The sequence below is a fragment of the Rhinopithecus roxellana genome, unplaced genomic scaffold (assembly GCF_007565055.1).
Source record: "Rhinopithecus roxellana isolate Shanxi Qingling unplaced genomic scaffold, ASM756505v1 contig2531, whole genome shotgun sequence".
Lineage (NCBI taxonomy): Eukaryota > Metazoa > Chordata > Mammalia > Primates > Cercopithecidae > Rhinopithecus > Rhinopithecus roxellana.
The window spans coordinates 145,633-172,492 of NW_022142117.1; the positions used below are offsets into that span (position 1 = coordinate 145,633).

The 26,860-nt window shown below is 39.2% G+C and overlaps 1 protein-coding gene across 1 annotated transcript in view; it reads right to left on the reverse strand.

Moving 5' to 3' along the window:
* Positions 1–2,871: 2,871 nt before the first annotated feature.
* LOC115895795 (POTE ankyrin domain family member D-like) overlaps positions 2,872–26,860 on the reverse strand; it is a gene marked incomplete at its 5' end in the record, with an annotated part of 32,795 nt that continues 8,806 nt past the window's right edge. Inside the window, 5 exons of the mRNA XM_030926390.1 lie at positions 2,872–3,119; positions 4,801–4,924; positions 19,338–19,504; positions 20,555–20,599; positions 21,979–22,049. Of these exons, the coding sequence (XP_030782250.1) occupies positions 2,898–3,119; positions 4,801–4,924; positions 19,338–19,504; positions 20,555–20,599; positions 21,979–22,049 (629 nt within the window). The remainder of the gene's footprint in view (positions 3,120–4,800; positions 4,925–19,337; positions 19,505–20,554; positions 20,600–21,978; positions 22,050–26,860) is intronic.

The following is a 26,860-nucleotide window of genomic DNA, read 5'->3' on the forward strand; positions in this document are numbered from 1 at the left end:
TGATCCTGTCGTCATGCTGTCAGCTGGTGATTTTGCAGACTTGTGTATGTGGTTGGTTTTTGGCATCACTGGACTGTGTACTTCAGTGCGTTTTTGTACTGGCTGGTGATGGTCTTTTCTTTCCATATTTAGTGCTTCCTTCAGGAGCTCTTGTAAGATAGATCTGGTGATAATGGATTCCCTCAGCATTTGTTTGTCTGAAAAGGATCTTATTTCTCCTTCACTTATGATGCTTCATTTTGCTGGACATGAAATTCTGGGTTGAAATTTCTTTTCTTTAAGAAGTTGAGTATCTTTTCTGGTTTGTCGGGTTTCAGCTGAGAGGTCTGCTAAGTCTGATGGAATTCCCTTTGTAGGTGACCTTGCCTTTCTCCCCAGCTGCCTTTAACATATATTTTTTCATTCTGACCTTGGAAAATCTGATGACTGTGTGTCTTGGGGATGATCTTCTCGTGGCATATCTTACTGAGGTTCTCTGGATTTCCTGAATTTGAATGTTGGCCTGTCTGGTTAGGTTGGGGATCTTCTCATGAATGATATTCTGAAGTATGTTTTCCAAGTTGGTTCCATTCTCCTCATCCCTTTCAGGTACATTAATTCGTCACAGATTTGGTCATTTATATCATCCCATATTTCTCAGATGTTTTGTTCATTGCTTTTCATTCTTTTTTCCCCATTCTTGTCTGCCTGTTTTATTTCAGAAAGCCAGTTTTCAAGATCTGGGATTCTTTCCTCTGCTTCGTCTGTTCTGCTGGGTGGTTTTGCACATGAGATGGAGCTGGTCAGACCTCTGCCGTCCTTAGTCTGTTTGCCTCTCCCAGGACTCCAGCTTGGGCACACCTGCTTACAGGGCACTCTCAGGTGCCCACATACACTACAATAATTTTCATAATGCCATCACACACAATCACCATGTGACTGCATTATGAAAATTCTTATAGTGTGGTTTACAGCTCTATCAGGTCAGTTATGTTTTTCTCTGTACTGCCTATTTTGTCTGGCATCTCCTGCAGTGTTGTACAATGATTTTTAGCTTCCTTGTATTGGATGACAACGTACTTCTTTCACTCAGTGAACTTTATTCCTACCCATATCCTGAACTCTGCTTGTATCATTTCAGACATCTCAGCCTCAGCCCAGTTCTGAACACTTGCTGGAGAGCTGATGCAGTCATTTGGAGGAAAGGAGGCATGCTGACTTTCTGAGTTCTCAGTGTTCTTGCACAGAGATCCTTTCTCATCTTTATAGGCTTATCCTCCTTCAGTCGTTGAGGTTGCTGACCTTTGGACAGGGTATTTTTCTTTTATTATATCTGATGACCTTGAGGATCTGACTGTGATGTAAGGTGGACTCAGAGGATTTCAGTTGTTCCTGGAAGCTCTGTCCAGGGAATTGCCAAGTTGCTACAGGCTTGATAGTTCCAGTGGGGGGCTGGCTGGAGACCCCAGCCAGGAGGGCCTGCCCATCAAGGAGATATGGAAATGGGCACCCACATAACAGTCTGGCCACTTTTCTGTGGGGCTGCTGTGGTATGCTGGGGGTCCACTGCAGTCCCCAATTGCCTCCTATTTTCCAGTGCCTGAAGGTATCAGCAGTGAAGTCTGCAAAAAGGCAAAGATGATAGCCTGCCCCTTCCTCTGGGAGCTCTGCACCTGGGAGGTATGAACCTGTTTCCAATCTGTACACACCTGTAGGATGTGGCTGGAGGCAAGCTGAGAAGTCCTGAACAGTCAGGAGGAACAGGAACAGGGACTTGCTTAAAAAAGAAGTCTGGTCACGTTTTTGTAGAGTGCCTATGCTGTGCTGGGGGTTCACTTCAGCTGTGCTGGGGGTTCACTTCCGCCCCGGTCGCCTCAGACACTCTGAAACTCAAAGGCTGAAATGGCTAAGTTGTCCAAACAGCAAAGATGACAGTCTGGTCCTTCCCCTGGCAGCTCTGACTCAGGGAGGCCTGAAACCTCTGTCAGTCAGAGAACAGCAGTGAAGGTGGCTGGAGACCCTGGTTGAAAGGCTCCACCCAGTGATTAGAAATGTGGTCGGGGACTGACTTAAACAAGAGTCTGGCCACGTTTTTGCAGGGTGGCTGTGCTGCACTGAGACACCACTTCCACCCCTGGTCAGCTTGGGCTCTCCAAAGCCCACGGGCCAGAACGGCTAGGTGCCCAAACAGCAAAGGTGGTGGCCCTCCCCTCTCTCTGGGAACTCCATTCCAGGAAGGTTTCAAATCTCTGTTGGCCAGGGAACACTGGTGGGGGTAGCTGGAGGCCTCAGGTGGGAGGTCCTGTCCAGTGATGGGGAACAGGATCAGGGCCTGCTTACAGAAGCAGTCAGACCATGATTTGGTAAAGCAGCTGTGCCATGCCACAGGATCTCTTCTGTCCCTGGTGGGTTTGTAGTCTCCAAAGCCCACACACTAGAAAGACTAAGTTGTCTGAACAGGAAAGATGGGGGCCTGCCCCATCTTGTCTCTCAGAATTTATCCTCTGTGATGCAGCTTAATGTTTAGGCTGTTAATTTTGCTGTCAACATTAGAGTTGTTCAGAAAGAATCTCACTGTTATCTTTTAGGTTAGATATATGAGAATTCATTTTTTCCTGTAAATAAACCTGTTCATGTTTGTTCTCTGTAAAGAAGTCTCTTTCATCTATCTGACTTTGATCACAGTCATGTAGGGCAGTAGTCAGTCTAAAATGACATGATAGGATTTCCATTTCCAGTGTTTCCTAGCTGTGTCTTACATTCTGCAGTTCAGAACTGAGCATTCTCAGTGGTCAAAATGCTAAGCTGTCCACTCTAGTGAAATACTGATTTTTGCTAATGCTTCCTCATTCAATTTTACAGCCTTTAGAAGTTTATCATTATTCTCAGTTGTCAAAATGCTAAGCTGTCCACTGTACTTAAATATTGATTTTTGTTAATGCTTCCTCCCTCAATTTTACAGCCTTTAGAAGTTTATCATTCTTTGCTTTCACACTTTCAATTTCCTCCAAAAGTTTCTTTTCCCTTAGCTGGTTCTGCTGTTTTATTTTGTCTACTTCCAGTCTCAGCATGGCAATTTCTTCCTGCAACATGCTATTTTCATGCAAGAGATCTTTTTCTTTCTTATGGCTAAGAGAAACCTAAGTAAACAAAGGGAACTTTTACTTAGCACTCAAGAGAATGACATATCATGATTTCTTCTGAAATTAAAGAATGACATTTATATTTGTATAAGGAAAGATTTCCCATAGTGGATATTAACTGGAAAAACAGTTGGACAAAACTTCAAATCTAAAAATGTGTAAATTCCAAGAAGTTGAAATACTTATTTAAAGACCATGAAAAATAAGTCACTAGAGGATTTTTACAATTTCAGAATTGGAAAAGCCTTTCTCTGAATTATAAAAAACCCAGATGCATAAAATATAAGATTAATATGCTTGAGTATATTTTTTAAATTGGGTTTATACTCTGATATCTAACCTATCAACCACACCATTGTAAGAGCCTTAGCTAGTGCATATATTTGGACAGGAAGCAATTTCTTAAAGTTCTTTAAGTTCCTTTTTCTGAAGAAAGTTTTATCAGTATACTGCTTTTCTAATATTTTTACAGGCAGTTATAAGAATTGCATTTATTCATAACTGTTTAAGCATTGTACCCTTCCACAATGTACACATAGGCATCTAAGCATTGCATTTCTACAAACAACACTGAACTCATTTAAGATCATGATTCTTAAAAGGAGAGGTCAAAAAATATATGCAGCCAGGAGCAGTGGCTCACACCTGTAATCCCAGCACTTGGGAGGCCGAGGTAGGGCGGAGATCATGAGGTCAGGAGTTTGAGATCAGTCCGGCCAACATAGTGAAACCCTGTCTCTAGTAAAAATACAAAAAATTAGCTGGGTGTGGTGGTGTGCACCTGTAATCCCAGCTACTGAGGAGGCTGAGGCAGGAGAATCATGTGAACCTGGGAGGCAGAGGTTGCATTGAGCTGAGATCGTGCCATTGCACTCCAGCATGGGTGACTTCATAAAATCACGGTTACTTTTGTGGTGTAAATATATTAATACAAAAGAAGCCTTACATTTCAAAATACAAATGGTAAATAAGATACAACTTACAATGCTTTTCTTAGAAATCGTGAGATTATTTGCCATTGCAATAACTTTTCTTTCCTCTTTATAACGTTTGAAATAGTAATAAGTGTGAAATAAGGGAAATACACTGAAATATTTCTCTGGGAACAAAATGCTTATCAATAAATTATCACTAAATGTATATCATGGCACGCCATTGTATTCAAAACTCTTTGCATTGAAATGAGAAACTTCTTGGAGCAAACTGTTACTCTCCTCAAAAGCAAGGATAATGACATCCACAATGTGGCCTCTGACCCAGCTATATATTTCCTACTTTCCTATCAGTGAAAATAACAAACTGATTTCTCTATCAATATTTTAAAAAGATGAACTAATGTTCAGAAACTAGAAAATCTGTTGTTAGTAGCAAAACTTATTTTTGATATTGGAAAAATTAATTCTTATGAAAAATATGAAATCCTTCTCCTTTGGATTGAGGCCATTGTGAGGATCACTACTTGACTGTTGCAGTCAAATGTAGTTGAATTAAGAACATGGTTTTATCCTGTATGTACAGGATATGATAAAGGATATATGGAGTGTCTGTGTATATATATACACACATATGTGTGTATATATATGTTTTCAAAAATCCTTTATCCTTTCCAAAATATATAAAGTTGTTTTTTTAAACAAATACACATATTAAAACATTTGAAAATGACTAAAGAAAATACCTCAGAATTCATTTTCTTTTCAGCCACTTCCATCTGCTCTTGTTTACTAGTCAGAATCTCTTCTTGTGACATTCCAGCGATCTGTTCTTCCAAAACTTGCTTCTGGGTATCATTTTGTTCATCACTAGAAGAAATTTTGATTTTCATGAAATACTGGAGGTATCCCTAAAATGATCTACAGGGCAAGATGGTGCCATCAGATGTCATTCACACAATGTATATCTGCACATTAATCCAAGACAAGGCAAAAGGATCTCACATCCATTAACCCAGCTCTCCCCAACCATGTTGGCACCAGAGACTGGTTTTGTGGAAGGTAATTTTTCTGTGGACCTGAGTTGGGGGATGGTTGCAGGATGATTCAAGCACATAACATTCATTGTGCACATTATTTCTATTATTACTTATATATAGTGAAATAATTATATAACTCACCATAATGTAGAATATCACTGGGAGCCTCAGCTTGTTTTCCTGCAACTAGATGGTCCCATTTGGGGGTGACAGGAGATGGTGACAGATCATAAAGGATTAGATTCTCATAAGGAGTGAACAACCTAGATCCCCTGTGTAAGCAGCTTACAAGAGGGTTTGAGTCACACTCTTATGACAATCTAATGCCACCACCGATCTGACAGGAAGAGGAGCTCAGGCAGTAATGTGAGTGACAGAGAGTGGCTCTAAACAGATGAAGCTTTGCTTTCTCACCTGCCACTAGCCACTGCGTGTGCCCAGGTCCCAACAGGCCAGGGACTGTAGGTCCATGGCCTGGGGATTGGGAAGCCCTGTGTTAACCCATACTTTTTATCTTTATTTTTTGGAACACTTTCCACTTATATTCTTGATTCCCTGTATTTATAGACAACTAGAAATTCCTTTTGGAACAAGACAGGGTCTAATTGTGTTTTAACACACAACTTTGAATTAATTTATCTGTGTATGCGACAGAGTGTGAAATAAACTAATCCTTAATCACTTTCAATTTTACTTTTATTTCATGCATATTAAGAATAAAACTGGGAGTCCTAGCAGAGCAACTGGGCAAGAGAAATAAAGGACATCCAAATTGGAAAAAAGAAAGTCAAACTATCTCTTCACCAATGATATGACTTATCCCTAGAAAACCCTAAAGACTCCTACAAAACACTCCTAGACTTGATAAATGAATTCATAAAGTCTCAGAGCTAAAAATGTACAAATACCAAGAGTAGTACACTATACAGCACCTACAGCCAAGCTGTGCATCACAACACGAACCCAGTCCCTTTGACAATGGCTACAAAAGAGTAAAATACCTAGGAAAATACTTAATGAAGCAGGTGAGTCAGCTATAAAAGGATAACTGGAAAACACCACTGAAGAAAATCAGAGATGACACAAATAAATGAACATACATCCTATGCTCCTGGACTGACAGCATTGATATTGCGAAAATGACCATAGTGCCCAAAGCAGTCTACAGATCCAATACAGTTTCTATCCAAGCACCAATGTCATTCTTCACAGAGTTATTTTAAAAAGCTGCCATTGGGGGCGGAGCAAGATGGCCGAATAGGAACAACTCCAGTCTCCAACTCCCAGCGCGAGCGACACAGAAGACGGTGATTTCTGCATTTTCAACTGAGGTACTGGGTTCACTCACTAGGGAGTGCCAGACAATCGGTGCTGGTCAGCTGCTGCAGCCTGACCAGCGAGAGCTGAAGCAGGGGCAGGCATCGCCTCACCTGGAAGCGCAAGGGGGAAGGGGATCCTTTTCCAGCCAGGGGAACTGAGACACACAACACCTGGAAAATCGGGTAACTCCCACCCCAATACTGCGCTGTAAGCATACAGGCATTCCAGGAGAATATATCCCACACCTGGCCGGGAGGGTCCCAAGCCCACGAAGCCTCCCTCACTGCTAACACAGCAGTCTGCCGAGATCTATCCCAAGGCAGCAGCGAGGCTGGGGGAGGGGCGCCCGCCATTGCTGGGCTTGTGGTACAAGCCGCTGGGAAGCTCGAACTGGGTGGGCTCACGCCGCTCAGGAAGCAGCTGCCGTCTCTGTAGTCTCCACCCTGGGACAGCGCACAGCTGAAACCAACAGGGGAAGTCGCGGAGCCGGTGCAGACGCGACGCTCTCTCTGACAGCTTTGGGAGAGCCGCGATCTCCCAACGCGGAGGTTGAGATCTGAGAACGGACAGACTGCCGCTCAGGTGTGTCCCTGACCCCGGAGTAGCCTAGCTGGAGAAATCCCCCACTAGGGGCAGTCTGACACCCCACACCTCACAGGGTGGAGTACACCCCTGAGAGGACACTTCCAAAGGAAGAATCAGACAGGTACACTCGCTTTTCAGCAATATTCTATCTTCGGCAACCTCTGCTGCTGATACCCAGGCAAACAGGGTCTGGAGTGGACCTCAAGCAATCTCCAACAGACCAACAGAGAGTCCTTCTGACTGTCAGAAGGAAAACTATCAAACGGAAGGACACCTATACCAAAACCCCATCAGTCGTCACCACCATCAAAGACCAGAGACAGATAAAACCAAAAGATGGGGAAGAAGCAGGGCAGAAAAGCTGGAAATTCAAAAAATAAGAGCGCATCTCCCCCTGCAAAGGAGCGCAGCCCATCACCAGCAACGGATCAAAGCTGGTCAGAGAATGACTTGGACGAGAGGAGAGAAGAAGGCTTCAGTCCATCAAACTTATCAGAGTTAAAGGAGAAATTACGTACCCAGCACAAAGAAACAAAAATCTTGAAAAAAAGAGTGGAAGAATTGACAGCTAGACTCATTAATGCAGAGAAGATCAAAACGAAATGACAGAGATGAAAACCATGACACGAGAAATACGTGACAAATGCACAAGCTTCAGTAACCGACTCGATCAACTGGAAGAAAGAGTATCAGCGATTGGATCAAATGAATGAAATGAAGCGAGAAGAGAAACCAAAAAAAAAAGAAAAAAAGAAATGAGCAAAGCCTGCAAGAAGTATGGGATTACGTAAAAAGACCAAATCACTCTGATTGGGGTGCCTGAAAGTGAGGGGGAAAATGGAACCAAGTTGGAAAACACTCTTCAGGATACATCCAGGAGAACGTCCCCAACCTAGTAGGGCAGGCCAACATTCAAATCAGAAATACAGAGAATGCCACAAAGATACCCTCCAGAAGAGCACATCCAAGACACATAATGGCCAGATTCACCAAAGTTGAATGAAGGAAAAAATCTAAGGGCAGCCAGAGAGAAAGGTCGGGTCACCCACAAAGGGAAGCCCCAGACTACAGCAGATCTCTCGGCAGAAACTCTACAAGCCAGAAGAGAGTGGGGCCAAATTCAACGTTCTTAAAGAAAAGAATTTTAAACCCAGATTCATATCCAGCCAAACTAAGTTTCATAAGTGAAGGAGAAAGAAAATCCTTTACAGATAAGCAAATGCTTAGAGATTTTGTCCCACCAGGCCTGCCTACAAGAGACCCTGAAGGAAGCCCTAAACATGGAAAGGAACAACCGGTACCAGCCATCGCAAAAACTTGGCAAAATGTAAAGACCATCGAGGCTGGAAGGAAACTGCATCAAAACACGAGCAAAATAACAGTTAATATCATAATGGCAGGATCAAGTTCACACATAACAATATTAACCTTAAATGTTAGGACTAAATGCCCAATAAAAGCACAGACTGGCAAACTGGAAAGAGTCAAGACCCATCAGTCTGCTGTATCAGGAGACCCATCTCACATGCAGAGACACACATAGGCTCAAAATAAAGGGATGGAGGAAGATCTACCAAGCAAATGGAGAACAAAAAAAAGCAGGGGTTGCAATCCTAGTCTCTGATAAAACAGACTTTAAACCATCAAAGATCAAAAGAGACAGAGGGGCCATTACATAATGGTAAAGGGATCAATTCAACGAGAAGAGCTAACTCTCCTAAATAATATGCACCCAATACAGGAGCACCCAGATTCATAAAGCAAGTCCTTAGAGACTTACAAAGAGACTTAGACTCCCATACAATAATAATGGGGACTTCAACAACTCTGCTGTCAACATTAGACAGATCAACGAGACAGAAAGTTAACAAGGATACCAGGAATTGAACTCATCTCTGCACCAAGCGGACCTAAAGACACTATAGAACTTCCACCCCAAATCAACAGAATATACATCTTCTCAGCACCACATCGCACTTATTCCAAAATTGACCACATAATTGGAAGTAAAGTACTCCCAGCAAATGTAAAAGAACAGAATATAAACAAACTGTCTCTCAGACCACAGTGCAAAAACTAGAACTCAGGACTAAGAAACTCAATCAAAACCGCTCAACACATGGAAACTGAACAACCTGCTCCTGAATGACTACTGGGTACATAACGAAATGAAAGCGGAAATAAAGATGTTCTTGAAACCAATGAGAACAAAGATACAACATACCAAATCTCTGGACACATTTAAAGCAGTGTGTAGAGGGAAATTAACACTAAATGCCCACAAGAGAAAGCAGAAAGATCTAAAATTGACACTCTAACATCACAATTAAAAAACAGAGAGGCAAGAGCACATCACATCTCAAAAGCTAGCAGAAGGCAAGAAATAACTAAGATCAGAGCAGAACTGAAGGAGTAGAGACACAAAAAACCCTCCAAAAAATCAATGAATCCAGGAGTTGGTTTTTGAAAAGATCAACAAATTGACAGACCGCTAGCAAGGCTAATAAAGAAGAAAAGAGAGAGGAATCAAATAGATGCAATAAAAAATGATAAAGGGGATATCACCACTGACCCACAGAAATACAAACTACCATCAGAGAATACATAAGCGCCTCTACGCAAATCAACTAGAAAATCTAGAAGAAATGGATATTCCTGGACACTTACACTCTCCCAAGGCTAAACCAGGAAGAAGTTGAATCCCTGAATAGACCAATAGCAGGCTCTGAAATTGAGGCAACAATAATAGCCTACCCACCAAAAAAAGTCCAGGACCAGTGGATTCACAGCTGAATTCTACCAGAGGTACAAGGAGGAGCTGGTACCATTCCTTCTGAAACTATTCCAATCAATAGAAAAAGAGGGAATCCTCCCTAACTCATTTTATAGGCCACATCATCCTGATACCAAAGCTGGCAGAGACACAACAAAAAAGAGAATTTTAGACCAATATCCCTGATGAAACTTGATGCAAAAATCCTCAATAAAATACTGGCAAACCGGATTCAGCAGCACATCAAAAAGCTTATCCACCATGATCAAGTGGGCTTCATCCCTGGGATGCAAGGCTGGTTCAACATTCGCAAATCAATAAACGTAACCAGCATAAAACAGAACCAAAGACAAGAACCACATGATTGTCTCATATAGATGCAGAAAAGGCTTTTGACAAAATTCAACAGCCCTTCATGCTAAAAACGCTCAAAATTCGGTATTGATGGAACGTACCTCAAAAAATAAGAGCTATTATGACAAACCCACAGCTAATATCATACTGAATGGGCAAAAACTGGAAAAATTCCCTTTGAAACAGGCACAAGACAGGGATGCCTCTCTCACCACCACTCTATTCAACAAGTGTTGGAAGTTCTGGCTAGGGCAATCAGGCAAGAGAAAGAAATCAAGGGTATCCAGTTAGGAAAAGAAGAAGTCAAATTGTCCCTGTTTGCAGATGACATGATTGTATATTTAGAAAACCCCATCGTCTCAGCCCAAATCTCCTTAAGCTGAAAGCAACTTCAGCAAAGTCTCAGGATACAAAATTAATGTGCAAAAATCACAAGCATTCTTATACACCAGCAACAGACAAGCAGAGAGCCAAATAAGGAATGAACTTCCATTCACAATTGCTTCAAAGAGAATAAAATACCTAGGAATCCAGCTTACAAGGGATGTAAAGGACCTCTTCAAGGAGAACTACAAACCACTGCTCGTGAAATAAAGAGGACACAAACAAATGAGAAGAACATACCATGCTCATGGTAGGAAGAACAATATCGTGAAAATGGCCATACCCCCAGGGTTATTATAGATTCAATGCCATCCCCATCAAGCTACCAATGACTTTCTTCACAGAATGGGAAAAACTGCTAAAGTTCATATGGAACCAAAAAAGCCCGCATTGCCAAGACAATCCTAAGTCAAAAGGACAAAGCTGGAGGTGTCACGCTACCTGACTTCAAACTATACTACAAGGCTACAGTAACCAAAACAGCGGGTACTGGTACCAAAACAGAGATATAGACCAATGGAACAGAACAGAGTCCTCAGAAATAATACCGCAACATCTACAGCCCTGATCTTTGACAAACCTGAGAGAAACAAAAATGGGGAAAGGATTCCCTATTTAATCAATGGTGCTGGGAAAATTGGCTAGCCATAAGTAGAAAGCTGAAACTGGATCCTTTCCTTACCCTTAAACGAATTAATTCAAGATGGATTAGAGACTTAAATGTTAGACCTAATCATACAAAAAAAACCTAGAAGAAAATCTAGGTAGTACCATTCAGGACATAGGCAGGGCAAGGACTTCATGTCTAAAACACCAAAAGCAACGGCAGCAAAAGCCAAAATTGACAAATGGGATCAATTAAACTAAAGAGCTTTGCACAGCAAAAGAAACTACCATCAGAGTGAAAGGCAACCTACAGAATGGGAGAAAATTTTTGCAACCTACTCATCTACAAAGGGCTAATATCCAAAATCTACAAAGAACTACACAATATACGAAAAAAAAACAAACAACCCCATCAAAAAGTGGGGAAAGGATATGAACAGACTTCTCAAAAGAAGATATTCATACAGCCAACAGACACATGAAAAAATGCTCATCATCACTGGCCATCAGAGAAATCCAATCAAAACCACAATGAGATACCACTCACACCAGTTAAATGGCAATCATTAAGAAGTCAGGAAACAACAGGTGTTGGAGAGGATGTGGAGAAAAGGAACACTTTTACACTGTTGGTGGGATTGTAAACTAGTTCAACCATTATGGAAAACAGTATGGCAATTCCTCAAGGATCTGAACTAGATGTACCATATGACCCAGCATCCCACACTAGGTATATACCCAAAGGATATAAATTAGTCTACTACAAAAGACCATGTACATGTAGTGTTATTGCGGCACTATTCACAATAGCAAAGACTTGGAATCAACCCAAATGTCCATCTGTGACAGACTGGATTAAGAAAATGTGGCACATATACACCATGGAATACTATGCCAGCCATAAAAAAGGATGAGTTTGGCGTCCTTTGGTAGGGACTGGAGGCAGCGGGAAACCATCATTCTTAGCAAACTATCACAAGAAGAGAAAACCAAACACCGCCTGTTCTCACTCATAGGTGGGAACTGAACAATGAGATCACTTGGACTCGGGAAGGGGAACATCACACACTGGGGTCTATCATGGGGAGGGGGGAGGGGGGAGGAGGGAGGGATTGCATTGGGTAGTTATACATGATATAAATGATGAATTGATGGGTGCTGACGAGTTGATGGGTGCAGCACACCAACATGGCATAAGTATACATATGTAACAAACCTGCACGTTATGCACATGTACCCTAGAACTTAAAGTATAATAAAAATAAAAAAAAAGAAAAAAAAAGAAAAAAAAAAAAAGAAAAAAAAAAAAAAAAAAAGCTGCCATTCACGTAGAACCACAAAAGAGCCTGAATAGCAACGCACACACCGAACAAAAAGGAACAAACATGTTGGCATCACATGACCTGAAAACTGTAATTATTTTTAATGAGGTAAAAATGTATAAGAATATCACTGTTATTGTACAGAGAAGACAGTGAACAAGAAAAGAAAAGGAATTTAAAAAGAGAATATCACTACCATATACATATATTAACTGACAAAGAGACTAAAATCTCCTACTGGAGATTATGTTAAGACTTGAGCAAAAGCTTCTAGAAATACCAAAAACAGAAACAAGACAAATAATTTTAAGGAATAAATTATACAGAGAAATATGTATTTAAAAAAAAGAAAACAGATCTTCCTGAGAGCTATTATTAACCAATTCATCTTGACCAAAATTTTAAAATGAGGTCTAAAATTCTGGAATATAAAATGGATTCATTTTGACCATAGTTAATTGAAGGCAACTTTTAAACCAAAAATGTTCAGTTAAAGTTGAGTCTAACTTAGGAAAGAAATGACCTGTACCAATGGTAACAAGAAGTCACCCAGAGCCAGTTTGAAATCTAGTCAACCAATCAATGACCACTGGTCTTGCTCACCAACCAATACAGATGGGAGCAGCTTGCTTCTGAAATACAGCCAAGCACCAGCACCTGCTCCATCAGAAGAGCCAGTGCCTGACCAGTATTCCTCTTACTATAGGAAGCAAAAAAATTCCAACTCTGCCTTTTTATTTCAAATACCAAAGGTTCATAATCCCTTGAAAAGAATTTGTAAGTCCATTAAATGTGCCACCCCAATTTTTTAAAAACATAAAAGTGAGTGGCCAGGTGCAGTGGCTTACGCCTGTAATCCTAGCACTTTGAAGGGCCAAAGTGGGTGGATCACCTGAGATAAAGAGTGCGAGGCCAGCCTGACCAACATGGTGAAACCCTGTCTCTACTAAAAATACAAAAATTAGCTGAGCATGGTGGCATGACCCTGTAATCCCAGCTCCTCAGGAGGCTAAGGCAGGAGAAATGCATGAACCCAGGAGGTGGAGGGTACAGTGAACTGAGACCCCACCACTGCACTCCAGCCTGGGAGATAGAGTGAGACTCCATCTCAAAAATCAAATCAAATCAAATACTAGTAAAGTTTGCAATTCCTCTGACTCAGTTTACCATAATTACAATTATGATTACTAGTAAAATAATAAATAATGAATAACCACAATATTGGGCTTTTCACCCTAAATAAAAAAATTAGTATAAAGAATGTAGCTTATTATAAAGAGCCAAAACAATTTTTAAAATGTGTATAATTACCAGGCAAAACTATTAGAGTGAACCATGTCAAACTTTTTAAAAAGTGAGAATCAATCAAACAATATGCCCAGGATAAACTCCACTCACTCATTTAATAAGGATTTATTAGGTAGCTACATCCAATATGCTAGGCCTTTTTCTAGGCAGTGAGGATATGGTTGTGAAAAATAAAAACCCTATGCATGAGAGTGAGGTAAACACACAATAACAACGGACAGAGAAGACAAAATATACAGTACGTTAGAGGAGAAAAACTAAAGCAGTAAAATGAAATGTTTACGTGTTTGATGGGGAAGGTGGTGGGAAAGTTGAGATGGTCAGAAAAGTCTCTGCTGACAAAGGGGATTTTTTTTTTCTTTTTTTTTTTTTAATTATTATACTTTAAGTTCTAGGGTACATGTGCATAACGTGCAGGTTTGTTACATATGTATACTTATGCCATGTTGGTGTGCTGCACCCATCAACTCGTCAGCACCCATCAATTCATCATTTATATCATGTATAACTCCCCAGTGCAATCCCTCCCTCCTCCCCGCTCCCCATGATAGGCCCCAGTGTGTGATGTTCCCCTTCCCGAGTCCAAGTGATCTCATTGTTCAGTTCCCACCTATGAGTGAGAACAGGCGGTGTTTGGTTTTCTCTTCTTGTGATAGTTTGCTAAGAATGATGGTTTCCAGCTGCATCCATGTCCCTACAAAGGACGCAAACTCATCCTTTTTTATGGCTGCATAGTATTCCATGGTGTATATGTGCCACATTTTCTTAATCCAGTCTGTCACAGATGGACATTTGGGTTGATTCCAAGTCTTTGCTATTGTGAATAGTGCCGCAATAAACATACGTGTGCATGTGTCTTTGTAGTAGAATAATTTATAATCCTTTGGGTATATACCCGGTAGTGGGATGGCTGGGTCATATGGTACATCTAGTTCTAGATCCTTGAGGAATTGCCATACTGTTTTCCATAATGGTTGAACTAGTTTACAATCCCACCAACAGTGTAAAAGTGTTCCTATTTCTCCACATCCTCTCCAACACCTGTTGTTTCCTGACTTCTTAATGATTGCCATTCTAACTGGTGTGAGATGGTATCTCATTGTGGTTTTGATTTGCATTTCTCTGATGGCGAGTGATGATGCATGGTACTGGTACCAAAACAGAGATATAGACCAATGGAACAGAACAGAGTCCTCAGAAATAATACCGCACATCTACAGCCATCTGATCTTTGACAAACCTGAGAGAAACAAGAAATGGGGAAAGGATTCCCTATTTAATCAATGGTGCTGGGAAAATTGGCTAGCCATAAGTAGAAAGCTGAAACTGGATCCTTTCCTTACTCCTTATACGAAGATTAATTCAAGATGGATTAGAGACTTAAATGTTAGACCTAATACCATAAAAACCCTAGAAGAAAATCTAGGTAGTACCATTCAGGACATAGGCATGGGCAAGGACTTCATGTCTAAAACACCAAGAGCAATGGCAGCAAAAGCCAAAATTGACAAATGGGATCTAATTATACTAAAGAGCTTCTGCACAGCAAAAGAAACTACCATCAGAGTGAACAGGCAACCTACAGAATGGGAGAAAATTTTTGCAACCTACTCATCTGACAAAGGGCTAATATCCAGAATCTACAAAGAACTCAAACAAATATACAGGAAAAAACAAACAACCCCATCAAAAAGTGGGGAAAGGATATGAACAGACATTTCTCAAAAGATTTTTTTTTTCTAATACAAAAACCTTTTATTTGTATATCAAAGATTCTAAGAAATGATGACATAAGGTTAACAGCGTTGATGTCAAGATAAAAATGGGTTTGAAGTTAGAGATGATAAATCACTTTGTTTCATTGAACCTTCCCTTGGTTGCATTAGAGAGCCTCCCTGGTAAACTTCCAGTTGAATCTTAAGCATGATGCGTCCGGGTAGTACATGGTTCTTCCTCAGAAAGTGGTTGTTCCATAAAAAGGTTTTTACCCTTTTTCTACTTCTTAGTAGAAAGGAGGTTTTAAATAAAGAACTGAAGGAATGGAAAGAGTAAGCTAGAAGGATATCTGTGGAAAAAGCATTCCAGACACAGGAAACTGCCAAGTACAGAGGTGTGCTTAGAGTCTTTAAGCACTAGGGGTAGATAAAGGATGGCAAGAATTTCAGTGCCGCTGAAGCAGAGCAAGGGAGATAATTAGGAGGAACTTTGACACATACTCAGAGTGAAATGGGAGGCAATCAGAAGGGCTGGGGCAGAGGACTGACACAATTTGGCTTATATTTTAAGTATATCCACTGAGTTAAGAATTGATGAAAAGGGAAGTTTTTAAAAGTCACGACTATCAATTGCCAGTCTATGACACTCATGTAGACTGCAGGTGAGGGTGGCTCAGATGTAGAAGATATGACTGGCTTCTGGACATATTCTTCAGGTAGACCTGACAAGATTTACTGAGAGATTAGATGTGAGGTGTCAGAGAGAGAGAGAGATGAGTCAAGAATGACACCTGAGATTTTTGGCAGAGCAACTGGAAGAGTTGCCCTTACCCAAAGTAGGAATGACTATATGAGGTGTAGATTTCAGGAAGGCCATCAGTAGCCCAATTTTGGGTCTGACAAGTGTGTGATACCCAATAGCTAACCAAATAGAGGTGTCAAGTAGGCAGGCTGATATGGAAATCTGGAATTAGGGAGAGAGATCTGAGCAAGAGACATACATTTTGAAATTGCTAGCATATACACGGTAGAAAAAGTCACAAGAGGCTGGGTGCAGTGGCTCATGCCTGTAATCCCTAACACTTTGTGAGGCCAAGGCAGACAGATCACCTGAGGTCAGGAGTTTGAGACCAGGCTGGCCAACATGGGGAAATGCTGTCTCTACTAAAAATACAAAAATTAGCCGAGCATGGTGGCACGAACCTGTAACAGTCAGCTACTCAGGAGGCTGAAGCAGGAGAATCGCTTGAACCCAGGAGGCAGAGGTTGCAGTGAGCCGAGATCACACCACTGAACTCCAGCCTGGGTGACAGAGTGAAACTCTGTCTCAAAAAAAGAAAAAGTCATGAGAGAGAAGATTGAGGACTGAGCCCTGGGAAAAAATAATGTCCAAATGGAGAAAGATGAGGAGGAGCAAGCAAAACAGAGCATGATGAATGCACTAGAAAGGCAGGAGGAAAAGCCTGAGGGAGTGAGGTCCTGAAAGCCAAGTTGAAGACGCTGTTAGAGAGGAGATGTCCTCCATTGGCTCAAATACTGTTGACAGACTAAATAAAATGAAGTGTAAGAAAAATGCCTAGATTTATTACAGAAAAAAATTAGTGATAATCTTGAGGAAAAACAATGTTGGAGGAGTGGCTGAAACTGAAGACTTACTGGTGCGAGATTAAGAGTGAATGAAAAGAAACTGAGTTCATGAGTGTAGACAGTTCTTTTAAGGACATCATACTTAGGAGTCATGACTGAGAATGTTGTCATTTTCTTCCACAGTCATGGAAAAGTAATAGACAATTAGTTTCAAATTTTATATAACAGGTGTAGTCTTCAAATTTTATATAACAATTATAATTTTAAAGGTTACAAAATTATACATGGCATTAAAAATGCCAGACTGAGGTGTTAAATTCTTAAAACTATAGAACTAAAAGTTGCCTTGAACATTTCTAGATTCCATAAGCTGATTATCATGTTGTTCATGCTTATACATAAAGACCAAGAAACACTAAAAGTTTCAAGGAGAGTATTTCTTGCTTGATAAAAATCAGCCAATTCTAGAACAGTTGATACTCATCAAATATACAAAGTAATTGATCACAGTAAAATACTGAGTTCTATCAACAGAAATAAAGTGGTAGAAATGCTGAAAATAATCTTATTTTATAAATGAAATTTTAAAAATTATATGAAGTCACTGTGGAAAACTATGGTGTGGTGAATACCGAAATATATCCTTTTCTCAAAGGAAGGATAACGTCACACATGCAGGGCACTTTCAGGAATAAGAGTTACTGCATTAGCAGCACCTTCCTTTTAGCACAAGGTCAAATTAGCACCTGTGGGCCAAATCCAGCCCACTGCTTGTTTTTGTAAGTCAAGTATCTTGGAATGCAGCCACGCTTATTCACTCTACAGTCCACAGAGTCCATTAGCTGGGTGTGATGTTGCACACCTGTGGTCCCAGCTAGTAGAGAGGCTGAGGTGAGAGGATCACTAGAGCCCACAAAGTTGAGGCTGCAGTGAGCCATGATCACACAACTGCACTCGAGCCTGGGCAACAGAGACCCTGTCTCAAATACTCAAATATACATATACATACACATATATATAGACAGAGAGAGAGAGAATTTGCAAAGCCTAAAATATTTACTAACTGGTTCTTTGCAGAAAAATCTGGCCAATTCCTGGTTTAGTAGATGAAAGATCCTTTGATACATTTTCATAAAAGTTTTACCCAATATACTGAAATGTTTATATTAAATATAGATCCCCATGTACAATCCCTTGGCAATATTCAGATTGAAGATCCAATATTTCAGCACTCAGGCACTGACAACAAAAATTTAATAACTAGCAATCAAGGTACAGTGTAAATGTAGCATGTAGCTTCCATTTGCAACACAGCAGATATTACAAGAATTCTAACAAAATTATCTTAAGATGTGTTATCTAAAACTAAGGCTTTAAATACATTTTAATTGTGAAATAATCAGTTTACTCTAGATCTAACCTCATTTGTAAAAAAATGGTTGCATACTACATTATTTTCTGGGAGTGAAAATTGAGTTATTTCCTATTGGTAAAGATTTACTTTTGATAATGATAATTTCCTACTGAAAAGAATCCACCTTTTTGATATAATGATGCTGTAATAAATGTCCTTATACATAAGTATATATGTAACAAATCTATATAAATATCCTTAACATACATATATATCCTTACTATGTTATATATGTGTGTGTGTGAATATGCCTATTAAATTAATGTTTGAAATGTGTTCACCAACAGTGTGCGAAATGTCTTTTTCAATGAGACCATTTCTTTGCAGCAACACAGATCAAGATGGAGACCATTATCCTGAGCAAACCAATGCAGGAACAGAAAATCAAATGCCACATATTCTTGCTCATTGGTGGGAACTAAACAATGAGAATTCATGGACACAAAGAGGAGAGTAACAGACACCAGGGTCTACTTGAGAGTGGAGCGTGGCAGGAGGGAGACGACCAAAAAACTACCTTTTGGGTCTTTTGCTTATTATGTGGCTGATGAAATAATCTGTAGCCCAAACCTCCATGATACAGTTTACCTATATAACAAACCTGCACATGCACCTCTGAAGCTAAAATAAAAGTTCACTAAAAAGAAAAGAAAAGGCCTTTCCCCTCACATTTGCCAATACTGGTTATTTCTCAAATAAATTAATGACTGGAAAAAATGGTAACTCGTTTTTTGCTGACTATCATTTTTCTGATTACCAGATGAGGCTGAATATCCTAGCAAAAGTACAAAATTTGTTAATCATGAATATTAGCCAAATTAGGATTAGTTTGACAGCACATGGTTGTCTCCTGTTAAATGTTGCCATAGGCTTACCTGTGATACTCTTCATTCTCAGTGTCAGGAAATTGCTGACTTTCCGGTGTTCTGCTCTTGCTTTGTGGAATTAATCCATCATCACCATTGCCAGCAGTGGCATCATTAGTCAGGTTTTCTGGTATTCTCACATGATTACTTCCGTGCTTCTTCATTTCTTCTTCAACCTTGAGTGGAAGTTTGATATTAAGGATGGTTATCACTTTATTGAATAGAAAGAACCTTTTTAATTAGATTTTATCAATTGACTCGGTGTATCATTATTTTAGTCATTAAAAATAGTTTCACACTTAACTTTGATCATATATACATAACTATTACCATATAATTTTAAGATGTAATTATCATATCATTAGTATATCATTGAAAAATTTGTAAAGTTTGCTTTATTTCTGTTTGACTGAATAAAATAGAATTTTCCAGAATTCAAAAAGGGCCCTCCTTCATTTTGTGCTTTTATTCCCAACCACTCTTCAGAATCTTATATATGTATTTACCCCATTTGACTCATGGGTACACACAAATAAAAAGACAAGGACGCAAAATGTGTCTTCTTCTGTCTTTACCACCTAGATCTTACATCAAGCAGTCAGATTTAGAGGATGAGACACTGTGGGGCTTCGGGAATAGAAAGGAAGATTGCCCTTTTCTGCACTGAGATTTTCTTCTCCCCCACTGCCTTTGACCATTCTTTTTTCATTTGGTTCCCGGGTTATCAAAAACATGATGGTGCTCACTGAAACATGGGAACCAAAGTTCGCCACAACACAAGGAGCAGAGTGAAACTGCTGAGGTAGGAGCATGGAATCCCAGAAAATGAGATGCTCCGCAAATTTCACATTCAATAGTCATACAATTTTCTAGCTGGAAGATACACAGAATAAGAAATTATCTTCTTTAGCCACATTATCTATTGATAATCAGACTAACACCAAGAAAGATAAAACGATTGATCCAAAGCTCCTAAAGTGGCATGACCTAGCATTTTACTGGCACCGCATTCAGGATTATTCGAGAATAATGAAAGAGTATCTCTAGGGTTTATATCTCTTTAAACCTCAATGTACAGAATTCTTTCTGAGTTAAATATTAAATTTTTCACTGATGATTTATGCTACTTACATGATAGGATCATGTATGCCTACACTTACTACACTTTGTTAAACAACATATGTAAAAATTGAATTCTACAGAAACATTTGAATATAAAGGTATACCTCTCTATCACAATCCTTGTTTATTTCTCGTTCTTGAGATATTTCCTGTAAATGCAAAAATAGAAGGTTAATTTGCTTGCTGTATTTCTGTGATGTCTCCTCTCTTGGCAATGCATGTTTTTAAAATAATTTTATTTTAAGTAATCAAGTATGGACAATGAAAAATTAGAAAATAACTAAAATTAAAATTAAAATGTCAAAATAGTTAAATAAATAATTAATTAAAATTAAGAATTAAATTTTTAATCTACGTTCAGCTACTGCCACATCACTGGCTTCTGACTAACATGTGAAAAATACTTCACCTTAATCAAAGGGAGAAGAAAAACATGAACCAGCAAACTTAACTTTGTCACCATTTGTTTGGACTAAACTTAATTTGTTATGTGTTAAATCTACCAAAAATGCATCAGCAGATGATTGGTAGTGTTGCAAAATCTTCCTCACTTGAAAAGAGTTTACCTCACCAAACCCTAACCAGTGAGCCTCTACAGATTACTAACTGGATTGTAGGCACACTTTCAATTATTAGGAGCTGAAATCAACACCAAACAGAAAGAAATGCAAATTCTTAAATGTTAACTTGAAATTACATGTTGTAATATGATAGTGTTATGTATCTAGATGGTCTCCTTAAGTCCAGTTCTAATATATTCTAATGTGTACTAATTACAGTGGATAAAAATTTTAATAATCTGTACTGATTTTCTACGACTGAAGTAAGTTCGAATGTTATTGTGTTTCTGCACTAATACCAAAGGTCCCACTCTGCAAGATACTGATTCTTGTAATAGGCATTTGGGTTGCTTTTATGACCTGGTTCCCTCCCTGAAGAGAAATGCTGAGGTCAATGAGAGACCACAAGGCAGAATATATCTTTAACCTTGCTATCAGTGACTGCAATATAAAACTGCAGATTTTCAAGCACTGGCCATGATTACTCTTTAACCATGAATCCAGGTCAGGGACCATCAGTTTTACATTGTTCATAATTCCATTGCTTAATAATATAATCCAATAATTGATGTTACTTTCCTTATCATGTCAGGGTGTTATAAGAATAAAAGAACAAAGTTCTAGGAATTTCTTTTGCCTCTATTCCAAAAGGAAAGATTACCTATAAGCTAATCAAAAAGGCAGATAAGAATATTTCAAATAAGAATATTGTAAAATAAGAGTATTTTAAATTTTATAGTGGTTATGTTTAAGTAATTTCAAATGCTAAATTAGAATCTATTGATTCTTCTGTTAATGAGATTGCTGAACTTATTAAATTTTAAGATTCTATTAAAAAGTTCTTAGAAAAAAGAATCTATTGATTCTCAAAACCTAGTCTGAAAGGTAATTTCCTTTGAACTACCTAATATTACTAAAGCAAAGAAAACAACATTAAATCACAAATTTCACTGTAACATTCTCCATGCCTCTGGCTGGCTATTTTCACCGCCTTTAAGCCTTTGTGACTCTTCCTCTGATGTCAGCTTTAAGTCTTGTTCTGTTGAGAAATCCATATATGCAGTTAAAATGAACCACTTAGAACAGTTAAAAACCATTGCCTTTATAAAAACAGATTTAAGACAACATTTTATTTTATCTCATAAATTGAGTGTTTAGTGTTTCATCAAATAGTCACTTAGGAAATCATTCTCTAAGACTTCAACAAACCACTTGGGGAGACACCTGTTAAGACTTCACTCACAAATTCATCCACCCAACATAAATGAACAAAACCACCAGAAACACAACTTTAAAATACAGGAGGAACATATAAGGTAACACAGTGTGTTGCTCTCCACTTCTTAATCATGAAGCAGAAAAGTAATGAGAAGGAAATTTAGTTTTAAAGAGAAACAAGTTTTCCTGCACTTAGCTACTCTGACTCTAAGGATAGTAACAGGCAGGGCCCAGGTAAGGTCGTGGTGACCCTGTCTGAGAAGCCAGAGCCCACAGGTATGGGTCCAGACATCCCAGAGCAAGGCTAAGAAAACAAATTCCTTTACCATCCTCCCTTCCCCTCAGCATTTACTCATAGCTATTTTTACAAATGCATATATTTTACAAGTTCTGTTTTCCTTCAATGTAGTTGCAAAGTCACAAGCTATGCTGAGGTTGCAAAACTGTCACTATATGATTAACTGCCTTTGTTCTGCTTCTGTAAGCTTGCCTTTATAAGCCAAGCTCTGTCTTTGTTCAGGACTCAGCATTTGGATGCAAATCTGCTGAACTGGTGTGTACCTAAATAAAATCCTCCTGTTTCACCCACTGGGTCTCTCCTACCTCCTGTTTTCTGCAACCATAGTACTGTATAAATGATTTGTAAAATTACTACTGATGCTTTATTAGTGTACAATGTCTTCCTAATATCTAAAATGTTTCCCTCCACTATTCTAACAAATTTACTTTCTTTTCTTTTTTTCTTCTTTTTTTTTTTTTTTTTGAGCCAGGGTCTTTTTCTGTCACCAGGCTGGAGTGCAGTGGTGCTGTCTCAGCTCACTGCAACTCTGACTCTCTGGTTCAAGCGATTCTTCTGTCTCAGTCTCCCAAGAAGCTGGGATTACAGGCATTCACCATCATGCCCAGCTAATTTTCATTTTTTTAGTAGAGATGGTGTTTCACGATTGGCCAGGATGGTCCTGATCTTTTGACCTTGTGATCCACCTCTTTAGGCCCCCAAAAATGCTGGGATTCCAGGTGTCAGCCACCACAACCAGCCTTATTTTCATCTTTTAAAAACAATGCTGTGTGAAGTCTTCCTTGATTCTGCATGTCTTTCCCTAGATAAAAAGGTACCTCCTTCCTTGAGGCTGTCTTTGTACTTCACTGATTTTCTACTGCATCTTCACCACCTGAACTGCACATTATTCCCCCACATGTCTGTCCCCTCTGCTCCAAGACTGCAGGGGACAGTCTTGCACATCATCTTTGTAAAAACAGTCTTTATTTTACTCAGAAATTTCTTATTGAGTCCTGCTACATATATGTAAGGCATTAGGGTTTAAAAAGAATGAAAATAAAGCATATCAGGGATGGCTTTTCTAGAACACATGCCCAAGCAGGACTGAAATGTTGAGGCTAGCCAGATTAAAAGTGGTAGAGGGCAGGAAAGTTGAACAGCATTCCACACAGCAGCAAGAGCAGGAGCGAGGCCTGAAAGAGTGAACGAGTGAGTAGGACATTACCAGCAGCGCAGTAATGCCAGAGAAAGGGCGCACAGGGAAAAGGGCTAAAGATGAAGAGTGGGGCAGAAGTCAGATTATGAAAGCCTTATGTGTAATTTTAAGATGCTTGGACATTAATGTTCAAGAGTGATCCCTGGTCCTATCTGCATTTAGATAAAGATCATTTTAATGCCAAAACCAATATTCCTAGTGAGCCATTATTCATTAAGATGACAGATAGCTCATGTGGACACAGCTGAGATGTTACTATGTAGCAAATTCTCAATAATTCTCATGAACACTTGGAAAGTCAATTCTATAATAAGTCAAAGAAATTATAATAAATCACTTAATATTTGGTTTGGGAAGGTGCTTTCTAAAGTTATAGTGCATATGAATATAACTCATAGTTGTGAATTCAGAGCTGTGACAATAAAGCAATGAAACCACGATGTGTTTGAGTCAGTAATCTTTAGATTTCTACCTAGTCTTCCTACCCAGTCTGGAAATCCTAAGTATAATCCTGGTACTCTCTCAAGTTTACATTAATTACTAGCCTATACAAAAAACACTCTTTCTCTTACTTATTTTTGTTATTTATATGTTGCTTTGCTTAAAGGAAGAACACAAAAATGCCCTGCTAAAGGGATTCTGTTTGGTTGCAGGCTGCAAGAGGGGAAAAACAGAAAGCATATTTTGCAGAAAATGGTATTTTAGAAGTCAGAACGATGACATGAAGTCAAGCAGGGCACTCTAGCACTGAATTTGCTGTGCTTCTTTAATACACTCCTTGCTCTCTTTCTTTTCTGGCAGCCGTGACTCACACAGGTCATGGAGACTATCATTCCCTAAGAGGAACATAACTCTGATATTCATCTTTATCTATTAGGATCATGTGTCCCAATTCTGTGTTCTGTGGATGCTGACTTTCGGTCACTGATGGTGATACACATGGACATTTTCATCAACTTTCAGATTCTTGGGTCTTTGACAAGTCTTGTTACTGAGAGTCAAACTAGTAGGATGTGAGTTATAAATGCTGGTTATCCAATTACCTACTCAAAATATCCTACATGAATATTCCATTAAACATGCATAGGAAAAAATGGTCATTCCTGCTGACCTGCAGCTCTTTGCTCTTCTGTATTCACCAGAAAATTTTCTACTCCTTCCTCAGGTCCAGGTTAAATACTAGTGTACAACCTGGAAACCTGTAAATCATCTAACATTTCTCTCGGTCCCCCAAGCCTTTCTCATTCAATTATCACTAAATCATATTAACTATACCTCTCTTCTGCCTCTGCTTTATATTCCCACTGCCACTGGGAACACAAACTTTACAAAATGGCTCTTATTTAAAAGAAAACCGCCAACTATTAATGTTAGCTCTTACATGAAAAAAAAGTAAGCAAAACAAATAAAAAAGGCATAACACCATAAAAAACAAAGGCCAACATATTAAAATGAGTAACTGAGATTCCTAACTTTATTTCACCACGGATGGGTGAAAACCTTATAATACATTGATACTAGTCCAAGGATGTGTGACAAGCGAACTATAGCTGACTACTGCAAAAGTGTCCTTTGTCTCCTGGTTTCTTTACAAGGTTACATTCCATCAATCCCAGCAAACTATAGGCCACAGTCCAAATCCAATCTGCCTCATGGCTTTGTAAATAAAGTTTTATAGGAGCTCAGTCAGGCCTGTTTGCTTACAAAGAATCATGGTGGCTTTCACACTACAACAGCAGACAACAGCAGGGGTAAGTAGATATGACAGAGACCACATAGTCTCAAATATTTCCCACCTGGTCCTTTACAGAAAAAGCTTGCTAACCCGTTTTACACCATAACCAGAATGCCTTAATACTCAAATTTAATCTTGTGACTCCCCTGCTCCAATGTTTCCAATGAGCCCCTGCAGCAAACATTGTTCGCTCCCTACCAACAGCCATTCCTTATTCTTTCTTGCAGAAGAAACACAAGTCTATTGGGATGTTTATTATCCCAATCTCCCTCCTGAGCCTCAGAAAGAGAAACGTTAATTCTAAGCTAATCACATATTTGCATTCCCAGTGCCTGGTTTGGGAATGAGCAGGTAGTGTAACACAGCCAATGAAATGTTACAGGAAGCCCCTTGTGTGCTTCTAAGTTTTCTCCCTGTTTAGAAGACACAGGTGAAGAAAGAAGCCGTTGAGATGTTGTGTTGTGAGAACAAGATGTTTGGAGCTGTTGCAGATTAGCCAACCATGAAAGGAGACATGAATAAAACACTGTCAACAGCACAGAAAGAGGGACAAGAGGGATCCCTAGGATATCACTGAACAAACAAAACAACTCTGGTTCCTACTGTTTTCGCCACTGCTCATCAGTATTTGCAGTCCAAAGCATTCTAGCTGGTAAACTTCCCAGGGCCCATAGGATAAGACCTGCTCACTTCGGTAGTATTAAAAAGTCTGTCATAAACTTGCCTTAGCTAAGTATTCACCTCATTCCCAACCTCTGGTATCTCACACTTTTGGTGCTAGCAAAAGTGAACTGCTCAGAAACCCTGCAAAGTTCACTCAAGCATCTTGTCTTTTGCACTTGCTGCTCTTCCTCCCAAAGAGGCAATCTCCTTAGATGTTCCTTCTGGCCAACACACAATCTTGTTGCATGTCCCTTCTGCCAAACATTATTCTTCTGCTTCTTTACCTAGAAAAATTCTTCTCACTCTGCATGCTTCCCTTGAATCATACCTACTTTTTTTTTTTTTTCAAAACTTTCATTCCTCATCACATATGTCTGGCACATAATCAATACATAATAAATTATAATTATAAGCTTCCAGTGGGCATCTAGCACACAGTAAGCACTGAATGAAGTAGTAAAATTTTTAAAAATGACAATGATAATAACAAGCTCCTGTCTGTATTTTTAATTGTTTGTGTTTCATAGCATTAGAAAAATGGTTAGTATCTAAAAGACATTTGATAGTTATTTGTTAAGTGGACAAGTGAAAACATAAATAGAAATGTTTTCTTTGTAAATTCTGTTGAAAAAGCACAGAAATGAAATGGAGACAGCTCTATTATGAGCACCTTAAGGATCAAAACTACAACTATTCCATCTTTGTCTCCTGAAACTAATAAAACCTAACTTACAAAAG